The sequence below is a fragment of the Rhipicephalus microplus genome, chromosome X, assembly GCF_043290135.1.
Source record: "Rhipicephalus microplus isolate Deutch F79 chromosome X, USDA_Rmic, whole genome shotgun sequence".
Taxonomy (NCBI): Eukaryota; Metazoa; Arthropoda; class Arachnida; order Ixodida; family Ixodidae; genus Rhipicephalus; species Rhipicephalus microplus.
The window spans coordinates 113,672,087-113,688,366 of record NC_134710.1 but is presented as its reverse complement, the minus strand read 5'-3'; the positions used below and the strand labels follow the sequence as shown (position 1 = coordinate 113,688,366).

Genomic DNA, 16,280 nt, shown 5'->3' with positions numbered 1-16,280 from the left:
CGACTGTAGTGCGTTAAGTATAGTGTTTTTTGCGAAGTTTGACGCTCATTCAGCACGGCTCTTTCAAAACTACCACGCCGACCTTACATCCATGCCACGCAGGCCGAGAGAGCCGTCCTCCTCGCACAGCCATCATAGAGGATTGAAGAAGCACTTGGCGGGTCACATGACCGAGAACCGGCACTGCAGTGCAAAGCGATTTCCCTCTCCGCACCTAAAGACGATGGCAATGACTGCGTCTCTGCTACTACCCTCTGCACAGAGAAAGGAAGACTTCCTGCGACAGCTTTCTTTTTTTTTCCTCTCTCTCTGCGTGCGGCCTTGAAAGGAGAAGGGTCTCTATGAGCAGAGACGTAAAAGGGAGAAGTGTAGCACAGGCGCGTCACAGATCGGCATTTGAGAGAGAGCAAACAATCCGCCACAGTATTTTATTTCCTTTTCTTCTTTTCCTTCTTGGCGCACAGCGTTGAGAGGTGCCGTCGCGGGATCGGGCATGGCGCTGAGAGCATTTTTCAAACGCGGTATGTTTGAATTAACCATCGCAAGTGCTTGTGCGTTCGAATTACAGGGCATTTTCACCCTTTGGAATGCACATAGCTTTGACGGGACCTCAGCGTGAGTTTGAATTAACCGGAAGTTTGAATTAAGCGTGTTCGAATTAATGAGGTTCGACTGTGTTTATTTTCCGTCGCACGCGTGGTCACGTAGCGGTACATAGGGCCGCGAGGCGGTTTCCTTCTTTGCATGCTTATAGGTGTGCGCCTATGTGAGCATACATTGCCACAAACTCTTATAATCGATATAATCAAATAATTGGTATAACGAAATAATTGTGGCTCCTCTTCAACTTTGTTATAACGAGGTTTTAGTGTACATCCTGGCATTTAATGTTAAAGGGACTTCAAATTACCCGCCTCCGCCTCAAAAGGCGGACCGACTCACGTCACTGTTGCTGTGCACAACGTTGCCCGGCGTTACTGTGGGGTCACCAGCACTAATAGACAGAACGAAAGCAGCGGGTGCCATAGCAGCAACAATGGCCATTGATCAATATCCTGCCATTGGCTTCGAGATGGCAGACGTGTTTTGGTTCAACTGCACCCGGCTAGATGGCACTACCTGTCCAGTGTAATCACGCGAAAATTGGATTTTTGAACCATTCGCGCCATTCTCCATAGTAACGTTCGGAGGTTATTTTTTCTTTGAGTCAAACAGAAACGAACAAGCAACATTTTATTGCGTCTCTTGATGCACAAAAGGTTCTTTATTTAGTTCAGCTTGATAGATTACTAGTGATCAATTGTAGGCGGTTCGTCTGACGTCATTGGTATCATTTTGAGAACGTCCTGCTGCGGCGTAAGTATTCTTGTACATTTAGCTTAATTTTTTAGTAAGTAGGGCACTGCTGTTGATAATATTGTCATTTTAGATGTTGTCATACATTAAGCTTTCACTCTGATAAAAATTGTTATTTGACTTTAGTGTCCCTTTAAATGGAAGAACCCTAATAATCATGTATAACGGGAAGATTTTTTGCATCAAGACATTGATTTGATTGAGTTGGTTTATTATTCGAGGACATTTGAAAAGTGCAAATGACGAAAAATAAACACATACAACTGGACTGGCACTTTACTTGCAATTGGCACTTATTTGAAACAAACATCGTTTCAAATAAGGGCCAGTTGCAAGTCAAGCGGCAGTTCTGTTGTATGTGCTTAATATTTGTCATTTGTGCTTTTCAAGTATCCTCTAGAGATTTTTTTGTCCATTGAAAAGCGATGTGCTTTCTGTGCTTTATTATTGCTGACTTTGTAGAGTACACTTGTGCTGCCATTGTAAACATGGCTGACTCGTCAGCATAGCAGGTAGTAAGAATGGAAAGGATTGTCATGTAATCATCATTGTAAAGCTAACTGCGGGTTAGCATTTAAATGCCATACCATAAAGTTTACTTGTCCAGTTGCAATTTGTTTTTCTATTAAATGTGTGTGATGTTGCTCTATCTTATCATATTTAGAATCATCATTTCATCTGCATTGTTTCCTTGAAAGGCAGTACACTGGTTATTTTTCTGTTTTCAGACAAGATTTACTTCAATTCCTTGCTGATGCTGATAGTACAAGGGAACTGTGTGCAACATTACTGCGAGTTCTGGTTTGTCACGGACCAAGACTTCCAAACTATGCCCCCCTACATATCCTATTGCAGGTGTGTGTGAGACTTCAGAAAATACCTTTGAGTGAGAGAAAAATATGTTGGCTGTTTTTCCATGCAGAGTCTGCTATTGAATCCACCCAGCAGTTTTTCAGCCAAAGCTGTGCCATTTGCAACTGAAACATTGATACAACTAGAAACTGAGATTGGTGGCTGTCCTGTGGATGCAGTAGAGAGGGCGATAAACTTCTTTAGGTGAGGTACTTATCTCTTAGCATGTCATTAGCAGTGACTGATTAGTTTTAATGATTGCATTCCGACATTTTAAAGATATATAATGACATTTGTGAATACTAGCACCTCTATCCAGTATACAGGTTGAAACCTATTCTTTCAGTTTTGGTCCTGTATGTCATCCTTTGCCCCTTTAAGTAAAGCTTTAGTAGGAGGGATTGTCTAACATGGTTTACAATGCACACAGGGCTTTGAAAAATAAATAGTGCTTGAGCTTCAGCTGTTCTACCTGCAGGCTGCTTAAAGGGGCCCTGCGACACTTCTGCGAAAGCCTTATTTATCATTGGAACGTGTGTAGCAATGATTGCTGAGCCGATTGCAACAAAAATGGCACAAATCAGTGCACAAAAAGTGAAGTCATGAGTCCTCAAAGTTCATAACTCGAGCAGACGACGACGAGAAACGTTCCCTTTCGCATTTTACTTGCCTGTTGACGCCAAAGACCGCTTCCAATTACAGTGCGCATCTCGTAAAGACATAACGAAAGTGCCACCTCATAGTGGCCTCCACACAATACCTTGATACTGGTGTTTTTGACGGCATCATTAGCATGGTTCGCCGAACCACATGCGTCGAGTAGCAAACGCTCCCACGGTTCCGCTGTGTAAGATACATTCGCTTCAGGCAGGGACACTTCTCACCTTGCATGCACGACGCGTTCTACGACAACTTCGGCGTCAGCTGCACGTCGCATTTTTGGCATGGTAAAAAAGCGACTCGCATTTCCATCTTTAGTTGCTGGCGTATAATAGCAAAGTTCACAGACTAAAAGTCTCGTGCTCATTGTTCTGAAAATGCAGTATTTAGAAGCAGAAATGGTTTCTTTTTGAGAAAGTAGAAAAATGATTTTTACCCTTTCTAGCATTTACTCGTATGGTCTAGCTGCCACCATATAAATATTGCACGCTACTTGTCGTGTCAAGCAGATCAAAATCTTATGGTCTTTGTCGTCACGTCACATGATGTGATGTCACTTTCCATAGCAAAAATAGCCGATGTGGGTCGCTGTAGTTCGAAATCAAGGTAGTTTGTCCCATGAATTAATATTAAAGCAGCTTCCATTTCGACATTGCCACTTGTGCAATAATATCGGCACACTCCACAGCACCAGAAAAACTAAAGGAAAATACATGCTCAAATTGTGTTGCAGGGCCCCTTTAAAAGATGGCAATCGTGGTAATGGAGACTCTGCACATTGGGTTAGGGGCACCCAGTTATTCAGCTTTTGTTGTAGTACTACACCACATTATCACATCCATGATTCCTGGGGGTGGTTTTCAAAGGATATACATATGTCATCAACCTGAAGCGTGTAATCAGAACCTTCCGAAAATGGAGAGAGGGGCTGGCTACCACCTAACTCAAGGAGGCAGACCTGTCAGATATTGTTTTGTTTACTTCTTCAGTGATCTTGATCAAACTATACAGGATTACGCAGTTTTTTTCTGCTGATTTCAAATATTTAATATAATAAAATCACTCATCTTGTTCCTGAAGTAACTTAAGTTCACCCTCTACTGTTTAAGTCCATCATAGAAAAAAGAGTGCTTAATTAAAAATGATATTTAAGATATGCCAACATAGATTAAATGACTATAGATTGAAATTATGGAAGAGTTTTTTTTTTTAGGCCTTTCTTGGTTATTTTACAGCAAAATGAACTATCCTTTTTCTGAAGCAGTTAGAATTGTATTACAGTTTTGATGAGTAATTAATTAAAAAAGCTTGTGCTCTACATTATGCTCTCATACTAGCATTCTACACACATACAGGTTTTCATTGCAAAAAGAATTATTGTACCTGCCCTGGCTGCAGAGATATTGAGGCCTCAAAATTGAATTTACGTTCTTGAGAAACTTGGAAAAAACTGAAAATACACAGCTTCTTCAAAAAGCAACGATCATGGCGCACATGTTTTGCAATCCTCATAAAGGTGCTCATAAATTCGTAGCAGAGCTTGTAACACAGGTGCCGGCAAATTATAAAGAAGCCTCGAAGTCGGTTCCCCATTTTTTGGCTAGTTCTGCATGTTAACAGCACCAAGAATGTGGGCAGTTAGAATGACATTACAAAAAAATTACCACTCCCTGGTGTGTGAAAATTAGCAGAGAGATAGAAAAATATTGCAGAAACCAAATATGTCAATTTCAAAAAATGAATTTTTTGTCACTTTTTGGTCCCAAAGACCAGTCTGCCCTCTTAACTAAAACATGCTAATGCATAGTTATGTAATAGCTGACATCGTGGAGCATTGGCTTCTGGGTCTAAACAGGTAGCCGAGGATTGCACAACGTGCCTGTCAACAATGAATGTAATCACATTGGCTAAAATGTGGGTACTAGTAAAGTGAGTGATAACATTTAATGTTGATAGATTCCATGTGCCAGCCCACGATGATGACTTGGACTTGTCCAGCACTCCACCAAACAGGTGGTTATGTAAGCACTGAGCTGGTGTGTTCAAGTTAATTCAGATGCAATGATTGTGATATTTAAGAGAAGGTTCCTTAAATTGTGCAAAAGGTCATTGCTGTAGTCAGTGTAGCTGTCAACAATGGCCCTCTCATGGCAAGGTAATTGAAGAGGAATGCATGCCTACGCTTACTCTTTGGAGCATACAAAGGGCACTGCAAGAGGCCAATCACACGGATTGCAGAGACAAGCATCGGTATTAATGGAATGGGTGAATTCTCAAAGGAGGTAAAATATGCGTGCTCATATGGCAGTTGGGGTCTATGAGCTCAGGCTCTTGGGAAGTCTGCTCTGTAGAGATGGTAAAATCAATGAACAATTAATCGATTAAAGATACACAGCTAATTGATATATCATAATCAATTAGTGTTTTTCAATTAATTGTACTAATTGAATAAAACTTTTCGATTAATCAATAATGGCAACCCACAACACCGGCCCTTGGCCGGTCCGCATGAGTGTGAGGTGAGCGTTGCTGAGATTCAGAAATCGAGCACGCCTAATCTTTTCCACTCCAGCACATATTCTTACGCTAGTAGAACGAGCCCCAAGCCATCTGCGGCCCTACCTCATAGAGGCAGAAATGGAACTCGCCCTGGTCTGTATCGCATATGGCGTCCACATCCAAGCCCTCCCCAAGACCTCTAGTGCTGGCCATCGCCTTCTCGCGTTAGGGCATGCAGAAACGCACTTGCCCGCTTTTCTCTACTGACAGTCTGTGGTTACCGCATTAATGTCTGCTCGCCTTCCTTTCTCCTATCGTGCATTGGTTAACTCTTTCGTTACCACGCCTATTCAAATCGTTCACCGGGGATCGATGCTTTTAGGTCATCAACTTTGTTATGGTAAATTTGTTTTTGCACACCCAGCACTTTCTAGTAGTTATTCCAACCACTCATCTTTCAGAATGAATTTGAATTTGCCCTTTTTGGCAACATAATGATTTTTGACATACCTTCGTGCAAACCAAGGTGTGTATATTGTTGGAAAAGTGCACTAGGCTGGCAAGCTGGACAGAAGTGCGTGCCCCTAGTGATTATGTTACAGTAACATCGAATTCCTGCAATTAAAAGAATCTTTGCAATCCTAATATCAAATTGAGGTGTCAGCTTCACAATTTGATTATGTTGAGCAGTAATAATTGCCAGAAATTTAATAGAGCTGTTCTTTAAAGTCGGGGAAAATTTGTTCTGCAAAAAATATTTACGAAGGTCCACAACACGTTTAAAGTGTCGAGGTGGCCTTCTCTGACAGTTTCCAGCTGCTTTGGTTTCACTTGCATTGATATATCAGACACAGGGCCGCATCTGTTGTCACTAGTCGCTCCTATGACGTCGTCAAGCGCGCATAGGTGCACACCAGTGCTTCAAAACACATGCGTTGCTCGAAACTGTCTTGCAACCCCACCTGAATTGAATGAGGACGAGCTTGAAGAGTTCGAGGATGACAGCACCTCGGCTTCAAGTTTTATGGCGACGATGTTTTGTGTCATCCTGAGATATCCGCAGTCGTTCATGGGTTTATTTTGTTGACATTCTCAAGTTGTCTCCTCCGCCGCAAGTGCTTATAGCTTCTGACCTTTGTGCACAATCTTATAGCTACCCTGGTTATGTGCGTGGTCCACACTTCGCTGGGGCGGGGTGTGCTGGCGCTGGCTGCAGAGCTTCTCCTAACGGTAAGAAGGAGCAGTGCGATACGTTTCAGAACTGCAGGCGATATTGGCCTTTTTAAGAACGATATGCGCAAAAATGCAAAGAAATATGCTTGGATGCATATACTGGAACACCAACCAATGCTGTGTGAGGTGGCTCATGAAAAGAGGAGATGCTAGATGAAATAGCGAATTTCATTGGATGTCTCATTCGTTGAGGGAGTATTCATATCATAGGTATCGATCTATATTGGCACGCCTGGAGACTCTTATTGCAAGACAACAATAATTTACTGAGAAAAGTGTCTCACGAAAAACCATGCAATGCTTCACCGCATGGCACCAGCAATGAAGCAGCACCACGGTTCTGATTTTGTTAGTCTGTGTGAAGAGAAACATTTTGTACAACATTCATTATTTTTTATACTGTTCCTGGGTCATTTATCCACAAAATGTATATTCTGAATTTTCTTTATTTTGAATATTTCTGCATATATAGTATTTTTTATTCAACCGTTTACCTGCTGGCGACCAAAAATTTCAACTTTTCACATTTTTCATCATTCTGAAATATTTTTGTTGCTCTACAACATATATTTTTTGCAAAGAGCATTTCATTGTGCAAAGTTTGGTGTGCTACAATGTGTGCTGAAGTACTTTTAAAACTGGCAAAAACGATCTTCCCGAGACATACGAAAAACAACCATTTTCGCATGGTAACGAAAGAGTTCAACGGTGGCAAAGTATAGGTGCTTACTTGCTATATTGAGTTATTATTACATCTTGGTGTGTATACTGCTTCTTTTGTGATGTTGCAATGGCGAGCATCCGCAAGAGGAGCACAGTGTAGACGTCGTTAAATGACACCAAATGGATGAAGGCGACGACGTTGTTGTTCTGGGGCTGACTATGAACGGGTTCGTAGGTGAAGGGAGCTTAGCTTAGCTTCCATTTACCAGATCTTGGTTGCAACTAATTGCAGAAGATTTAAGCTAAATCCCAAAGCTTTTCTCTCGAGGACTACATGAGGATGAAGCTTATAAGCAAAAGCTCCAGCGTATATGGTTCACTCGAATTCAAGCACTGGGCGAACATACATGCAGTGTGAGTGTATTATTTACTTCCTCTTCCTCGTAGTCTCTGCTTTGCCTTTCGCGGTATTTTCTAACCCTCTGTCCGCTGCATGTTTCTGGTGCATCTTCTCTCCCTCTTTTTTTCTTTGTCCTTGTGTATGTGTATGCAAGTATAATAATAATAATAATAATAATAATAATAATAATAATAATAATAATAATAATAATAATAATAATTTGAACCAGTGTGGTCACCGAAAACACCTCCGATTTTGGTTCGTTTTAGTAGCCAGGCTTCAAGAAAATACGACCTGCTGCCGAATTGTCCATGGGTAATGGCCACAGCAACGTTTATAGAACTTAACAGCTTCTATAAACATTTGGCCGCAGATCCTTCATTCTGTGTCATCACAGATAAAAAGTTCACCTGGGTCCACTGGATGAAAACACAAATTTTCACGAAGGTGCAAATGTGCACACGTGAACTCTAGCGTCTCTGATAGAAAGACATTGATCAAGATCAAACAAATAATGCGTTCATCTTGGCTGACAAAGTGCACACAAGGTGATGACAAAGAATATGAAACACAGGACAGGCGCTGACAGGTGCGCTGGAGTAGGTAAGCTTCGAGGCCAGTATGTTTCTTATTCTTCTTCCTCCTCTCGTATGTACTGTATCAACCAAGATCAATGCATATCAACTTGTTGAAGCTTCCATTCTTATACAAACAATGCTTCTCAAGCAATGGAATGCCCTTTTTTAAAAACCTATAGATATGTTGAATAATTAATTGAATAAAAGATCACATTGAAAGTGATTAATTGATCAACATCTGAATCAATTAACAATAAACAATTAAAATTTTTAATCGACCATTACTACTGGTTTGAGTCCTGAAACAGACTCAATTGGTCAGTAATTGTTAACTTTCTATAGCCAAACAAACATAAAATAAGTGTTCTCGAACCCTCTGCGTCGAATTGTTTTTTTAGCAGAATGATGCCTGCTGAAGGAGGTGCGTGCAACCAGGCAGTGATAGAGACGAATGCTGTCAGGGTAATTAGTGGCTGATTGATTGAATGGCACTACTGTCAAGCAGCTCTTCACATATAGGTACCACAACTAGTTCTTCATGCATGCCTGCTGTATAAGACAAAGGGCAGATAGGCAAACAGAGGAAACCTCGTTTCAACAGCAGGCAATATATGTATTTTCTGGTGAATAGGTAATTGTAGATCAAGAGTGAATTAAAGTGTACATAAATACTACACAATACACATATAGTAGTTAACCATGCATGGAAGGATGTTGCATGTCCACCTGTTGTGCAGTGAGCTACTCTCGATAACACTTCCAGGCCTAACTATGTACATAAATACCTAGAGAAATGGACTGGAAAATGGCGTTGCCATGATAAATTAATTAGTAAAGCACTGCACTTATAATGTTGGGATGTGGTTTAACTCCACATTTGCAGCAAGTTGTCCTTTTGTCTGCTTTAATTTTCCTTTATATTATTGTGCATATATTTCCATCAAACATAAGAATCCACTTCGACCTTTTAAAACAGCATGCGGATTCTACTGGAATCCACTAGAAGATTTTGTGCACCTCCTAATACCTAATTCACTATAGAAAGAATAGGGTTATATACAGCGAACGAGCTCACAATTATATATTATTATTGCAAAAAATTTAAATTGTTTAGGTCAATGGCTGGGTGGTAACGGAAAATATAAAAAAAAGTTATCTCCATTCCTGCACACAAAAATTTGGATAATTATAAAATCTGCCATGTTTGTATTATCTGAGACAGGCACTTGACTAGTGTTGCCATTTTGGTAAAGTAAAAGATTCCACAAAAACCACATGGAAAATCTTCCAGAAGTGGCTGTTTGGAGAAATCTGATGAAATGAACTAAATCTTCCAAATGGTCGCTAGTAGATGTCGCAGAAGATTTTCTTATGGTATTCCTGTTAAGGACTTATTCGCTAGCATTACCTTATGACTAAGGAACCCTCCTAAAATTTTGTTGCTCCTATCGAAGCATGTGCTCCTTGGTATCGTGTGGTGCTTTTTTTTTCTTGTTTACATTTGTGTGGTATTATTCGATTCTCAACATGCTGGGGTGTCTACAGGCAATTTTCGGTCCTTTTTATTCTTGTCCCATGCTCGTTTTATCCCTTGCAAGAAAAAAAAAGTGATTTTGGTATGTAAATAAATGCAAGATTGACTTCGAGGAATTAAATTGGCTCTTACTCAGTTTAAGTGGTGGTATTCTTATCCTGCAGAAGTAAACTGGTATGAGAATTGTGCATCGATAATGCAGGTATTAGAATGTGCTTTGAGTTACCTACACCTTTGAGAATAGTGCAAAAAAAAGAAACAACTGTTTGCAAAGACGTACGATTGGAATTGTCTGGTCTATAAAGCACTGTACTTAGTGTCCTCTACATTGAATATGCAGCATAATCTCATTAAATGAAGTTCTTGGGGAACTAGCTGTAACTTTCTTTTAGTAAAATTGAGTTCAAACTAAAGAGATTCCCTGAAGACCGCACTGTAGACTGCACTCATTCCTAGACGCACTGTCCTGGCACACCCCAACAAGGGGGGAAATTTGGATGGCTGCGGGCAATCTGCAGGTGTTTTGATTAGTGGTGTGTGACCATAGTGAAGGTTGGGGTGAGTGAATTTGCTACAGATATGATGGGGATATGAAGTGGGGATAGTCTGCAGGAGAGCATGCATTTCTTTTGCTTGTCAGTCCAGCAAAGGGGGCCAAGGAGAGTGGATGTAAGGGGCATTCGAAACGGGTTATTAGGGTTAAAATTCACTTGAGTTTTTCTGTATTGTAATGCATACTACCGTGCACTTTAAGTTATCCATCTATTTCTATTGAGACCTTTCAAACTATCAGACTTACACTCATAAGCCTGAAAATTACGTGAATAAGAACATGTTGATGGTAGTAGGTAGTATCCACTGTTTCATTTGCCTTGGTATTGTAAATACAAGAAGGTTTAACTTCGCTGTAGGTTTCTCCTTGTTTACGTCATCTTGTATGTGCTTCTCTCAGGGCTGCCACTGACTATTGACTGAATATCCCCAAACAAGGAGCAAAAAGTGGCCAAAAGTGGCCATTTTTCTTTCAATTTCGCCAAAAAAGTCGCTGCTCTAGATCTGCGGGGCAAGCCTAGTGATAAAAAAAAAATTATGCATTGCTTCTCACAATACAGTACAATCCATAACCCCTATATTACACGCACGTTTTGCAAAGCCAGTGGCATCACCAGCTTCACCATGGGAGTGCTGGGGCTGACTGGTTCTCTGACTAGCCATTGAAGTGGTCTTGTTAGTGGAAGGATTACACAGGCGGGATGAATGAAACGCTGATAGTGTCCTTCCATCGCCGTCCGATTGGTTTAAAGGTCAAAGTGCGGTAAACTTTGTGTGTGAAGTACAATTGCATTGTTTGTAGATAGCTTTACGTACCCGTAGTGGAATGAAAAGCTCTATTGAAGGTAATAATACAGAATTCTTTGTGGAACCAATCATTGGTTTTTCTTATACCTTTTGAGTACGAACTAATATGGTACCGAGCGCACTGCCCATTTCTTATAGACATTTAAAGGAACAAATAGAAAATATAAAATGGTAATACCAATTGTTCCTACTGCACATGCTTGCTGAGAACAATGGAAAATACCCGAGCAAATACTTTCTTTTGCACACACGCTATGCATCTGCCTCTTGGTTATAAGTATCTCTAGGTACTTGACCTCTACACACTTTCCAGGTATCACGGAAGGGACACTATTCGTAAATTCTGGAAGCCCTGGGAAAAAGCAGCATCATTCAGCAAAGAACTTTTTCCTAAATTATGTTGTTTCTCGACGCCTTTTACTGCAGACGAAGGTCACAGTCGATCCCTAAAATGGACTCTAAAAGGTCCAGCTCATTTTATTTCTGAGTTCCGTGTTAGTCAAGGTTACACGCGAAAAGAGTTTCTGCTTCGGCATTTGAGATTGGAAGTGTCAGAATCCTGATGTCTTCAGTGGCGAGCACTAAGAAAGAGCACACACCAGCAGCATCCCTGAATGCTACCGCCTCATATCAAAATCTTATGATGGAATTGCTTTCAGTTGAAGCAAATACAAAGAGAAGCAGTGGCTACAACAAAAGAGGGATGAAGTGCAGAGACTTCTCTCAGATAAATGAAAGAATTTCATTGCAGTACAATTATACATCCAATAATCAAACAACCTAATCACATACATAAAAAAAAAGAAAATAACTTTTTCGAAAGTACTGTGACTTTCGCGATGCCTGCATCACGTTTTCTGTGCGGTTAAGCTTACAGTAGACATAATTTGCCTTGGTGCAGTTTCTGAAGACTGCCCAGACAATTTGACTTCTAGCTACCCTCAGCTACTCAGAACAGTTGGCGCTATCTTCAGAGCATTTGGCCTACCCATCGTTTAGCCACTTCATCAGTGAAAGCTAAAAGGTTCTTAAATCACTGAAAGAACAAGCACCAAAAGAACTCAGTCTAATGCCACCGCCTTGCAGTACACAAAGCATTCTGATTACTTACTTTTTACTGGGAGTTTACTATAGGGGCACAAGTACCTGAGAAAACTAGATTAATTGAGGCGATACACGCGAGAAACAGAATGAACGTACTGCATAATGTGTGAAGTGCGCTTTCTGCTGGTGAGTTCGAAAGCAAGAAAAATAGAATGAATATGGGTCGAGGTAAGCAGCACAAAAAACAAAGAACAGATTAAAGGAAGGACACAAGACAAGCGCTGTCTTGTGTTTTTTCTTTACTCTGTCTTCGTTTTTGCGCTGTGTATCTTGACCAGCAATGAATCGTTAACAACTTGCCCAGTTTTAAATACTACTCAGAATGAATGTTGTTGGAAATAGAACAAGCATAGAATGCATAACTCAGTCGAGACCTAAGTTGAAAATCGCCAAAAATTTGCCATGCCGCCATCCACAATTTCAGGTCGCCACGGGCCTGAAAAGTTCGCCAATGTGGCGAAACAGTTGCCACAAGGGGCCACTCTGGTTTTTCTCGTTGCTATATTTAGCCACTCTTCATTTCTGTAAATGTAGGTGACCAACAAATCAAAGCTCTGTTATTGGTTTTCTTTGTAACAAGGATAAGCTACAACCTAGCTCACAGTTTCTTTTCTAAATTGTGTGCAGGATTTATTGTCATCTGCCTCCATACTGCCTTCTTCTGAACAGAACAGATGATTGCCCATCAAGTGAATCTGTGAAGCTGTTTATTACAGTGATAAACAGGAACCTGGTAAGGTGCAATTTACTGTGTTTTGTTTTTGAAGGAGCACTCGCATCAAATTTACTCATGTCAAGATTTTTGTGTCGATGAGTAGCTATCGACCCCCCAAGTAGTGATTCGCGACCTATATAGCAACTGGGGGATGAATAACTATATCTCTTTTATTGATTCATATCACTGGTATCTAGCACGATTAAAAACGGTCAGCAATTCTGCCATTTTGAGCGCTGGGAGTGTGCTACCAGTGGTACTAGCTCGCGGACACCTCCAGATCATGCCACAGCTGACCACTTCTCCACAGAAAAGAGTGACGCCAGGCTCAGCTGCTCTACAAAGATTTCATCTGCTAGGCGCACACATTCACTCATGCTTTGTCACGTACGTTGCTATCGTCACCATACAAAATGTCGACAAAAGTTGACTACGACTGTCTGGACCTTGGAATCGCTGCAATCCACGACGTTGTGAATCATTTTTGCTTCGATGGACCGTTTGCAGAACAGCGATTCCAAAATGGACGCCGTTCCAAGCAGCAATAAGGAGGAGCACGAAGACGCATGCTTTGGCCATCCTCGCTTGTACGTCTAAATTAGCTATATTGGTGTGTTTTGGCATACACAGCATTTAGGTATACCCAAAGAGGTCACTGGAATATCGGCATAGGGAATGCACACCAACGGAGAAATAGAATACGTTGCCTGCTTGTCAGGTTCTTTGTGCCTCCAGATGGTGCTACCTATCCAGCCTTTTATGGTGGCGGCTGTAACCTGGTATTACGCGGACGTGAAGAAGTCTACGTACAGACTAAAATTCGCTATTAACGATGCCTGTGTGTTACTGGTTAGCGATAATATCTGTCTATACGCTAATTCACATGATAGCTTGTGGTCGTGTAGGCGTGTAACGTGTAATGAAAAGACACCTTCATTGCACTTTTTCCGTGTTTTGAACCAGACGACTGCAACTCACAATGGTCCCCCAACATGCTGACTGACGAGCACATGTTGAATCATGCTCTCTTCCTTCACCATTTTTTTTAGGTGTTTCGCGTCTTGGTAAATTTATGAAATTATTTAAAAGAGTGTGACGAAGATCAGACATGATGAATGAGTGCGTTTCCAGGCTTCGGCGCCAGTTGGTACCACTATAAGAACACTCAGATTGTAGACGTCGTCGCTACTAGCGTATCGTCACTCAGGATGGTATGTGTGAAATGTGTTACACCAAACAGGTAGCATTAGTGTCGATGTCGCAGGGGCAAATAATTTTCTTTTAATCTCTCATACACTGTTTGTCATCGAAATAAAATAACTTCCAAGCAGCGGATGCTATTCAAATTTGGCCAAGGGGACCTACGCACACTGAGCAATCGAATGAAGGGTACATCTCGATTCTAAAATTTGATGTCGGTGCTCCTTCAATAATGAGCTGTACTCTGTCTTGCTGAGCAGAAAAAAAGCAGAAAAAATGTTGATGTCGGTGCTCCTTCAATAATGAGCTGTACTCTGTCTTGCTGAGCAGAAAAAAAGCATGAGCAGAAAAAAAGCAAGCATTGGTGCCAATGTTCCTGCCTTACTTTTTTAATATGTAACAAGAGGCTCAAAGACTGAAATAAAAAGGTATGACTAAAATGTTTGAAATAATCAGGTTAAAACTTGTAATCGACACCTAACCCTTCACAACACCCAATTGTTTGTATCATTATTAGTGTTATTGCTACCTATGACTGTTTTGTTTTGATAACTGTCGTAAGGTATCTGCTTTTAACTTTTCTTCAGCAGTGTTTGCTGGCAAGGGAGCGCTGCACATAGTTTTAGATAATGAGAAATAGGTTGCCACATACAAGGTGACATGGCCAAAGAAGCTGTACACAGGCACCCACTCTTGGGTTCCACAGCACCTGCCAGAGTAGCTTCTCTTATATCTTGGTGCATACAAAGTCTGAATGTTGACTGTGTTTTCTACAGTAGCCCTGGAGTAGTTACTGTAGTGGCTTTTCAGGGTTCTCACTTTCGATGGACTCTACCTACTTAAGAAATTTACTAATGGACTCACTTTTTTTCTTTTTAACTCAAAGGAAAGCAGCCACAATCTTTTTTTTTTTCAGCCTGCAAACTCGTGGGTTTTACACACTCTAGAAGATGGTGATCTCTAAGTCCTTGTGGCTGGCGTGTAAAACGTGTTGATTAGGTCTGTTTGTAGTGTCATGTTTTGTGCCTAGGTGAGTGTAAGGATGTACTTTGGAGTGTCTTTTTGTCACACAACAGTAACCTTCATTCACCTTGCGTGCATTTTATTGCATGATTATCTGCGTGCATTATTGACCTTGCGTGCATTATTGCATGATTCATGACTTGGACACGGTACGTCCAAGTCATGAACAGCATTACGTGCTATCAGCATGATATAGAATTGTCATTAGGAAAGTGCACATGCACAGTTTTTGAGAAATGAAGTGCAAGCAACCCAGGTGATGATCTATTGTGTGAAAGAAAGACATTCCTAATATGCCTCCTGATGAAGAGGCTAGAGTGCTAAATACTTAAAACGGGAGTTTTTGGTATCTATGACAGCCCAAATCCATGTCTTCAAATACCTCATGAAGACATGGCATGCATGGGGAGTAAGATTGGAAGGTGTATCCTTTACACACATCACTATATGTCTGTGTGCCAAACTTTCTTGCTTTGACAAGTGTGTCAAATTACCTGTCTGCCTTTTTTGACAGAGACAGATTCTTTGCAGTCAGCAGGACATGCCTATCTTGACTCTGCACTTGTTCAAGGTAATGACTTGTCATATATAGGCTTTGCTGTGGACAACATAAAACAGGACAAGAATGCATCAAATTGTAGTGCTGGAGCATGAAAGAAAAGTGTATAGTTAAAAAGCAGTTCTCTATACTGGTTGTTTGTTATCTGTCTTTCTAACTTCTGTTGCTCATACTGACAACTGATGCTCTGGCAGGCCAAAAGCAGCCTAGCATTACTTTGTTGGAGGTGGGGAAATACAATTATGCCTATTTTTTTATATTAGCCAACGTACTGTGTTGTTTTATATTAGGTATGAATTTGCAGTTTAATAATGTTGGTGCAGTCTGGTGTGAAATAGGTCTGTCTTTAAACTTTATGTAATGATTCTTTACTGCTAAAACTTGACAATTGAGTCGTTAATGAGATAATCACGTGGGAGCTTGAAGCAGTTTTTATGAGAACTGAAATAGATTGCACTTTAGTTATGATGAAAGTTTTAGAAAGTATAGAGCTTTTATTCGAGAAAAACCTGGAACCTTTCCGGTGCACTATGTAACGTCAAATT

The 16,280-nt window shown here is 40.8% G+C and overlaps 1 protein-coding gene across 4 annotated transcripts in view; it reads left to right on the top strand.

The window, feature by feature from the left end:
• Positions 1-16,280, top strand: part of LOC119176320 (uncharacterized) — an 81,539-nt gene that overhangs the window by 53,235 nt on the left and 12,024 nt on the right. For all 4 annotated transcript variants that reach the window (XM_037427542.2, XM_075877438.1, XM_075877439.1 and 1 more), the window contains exons 29-32: positions 2,085-2,211; positions 2,279-2,412; positions 12,866-12,971; positions 15,691-15,747. In XM_037427542.2, coding sequence (XP_037283439.1) covers positions 2,085-2,211; positions 2,279-2,412; positions 12,866-12,971; positions 15,691-15,747 — 424 coding nt within the window. The remainder of the gene's footprint in view (positions 1-2,084; positions 2,212-2,278; positions 2,413-12,865; positions 12,972-15,690; positions 15,748-16,280) is intronic.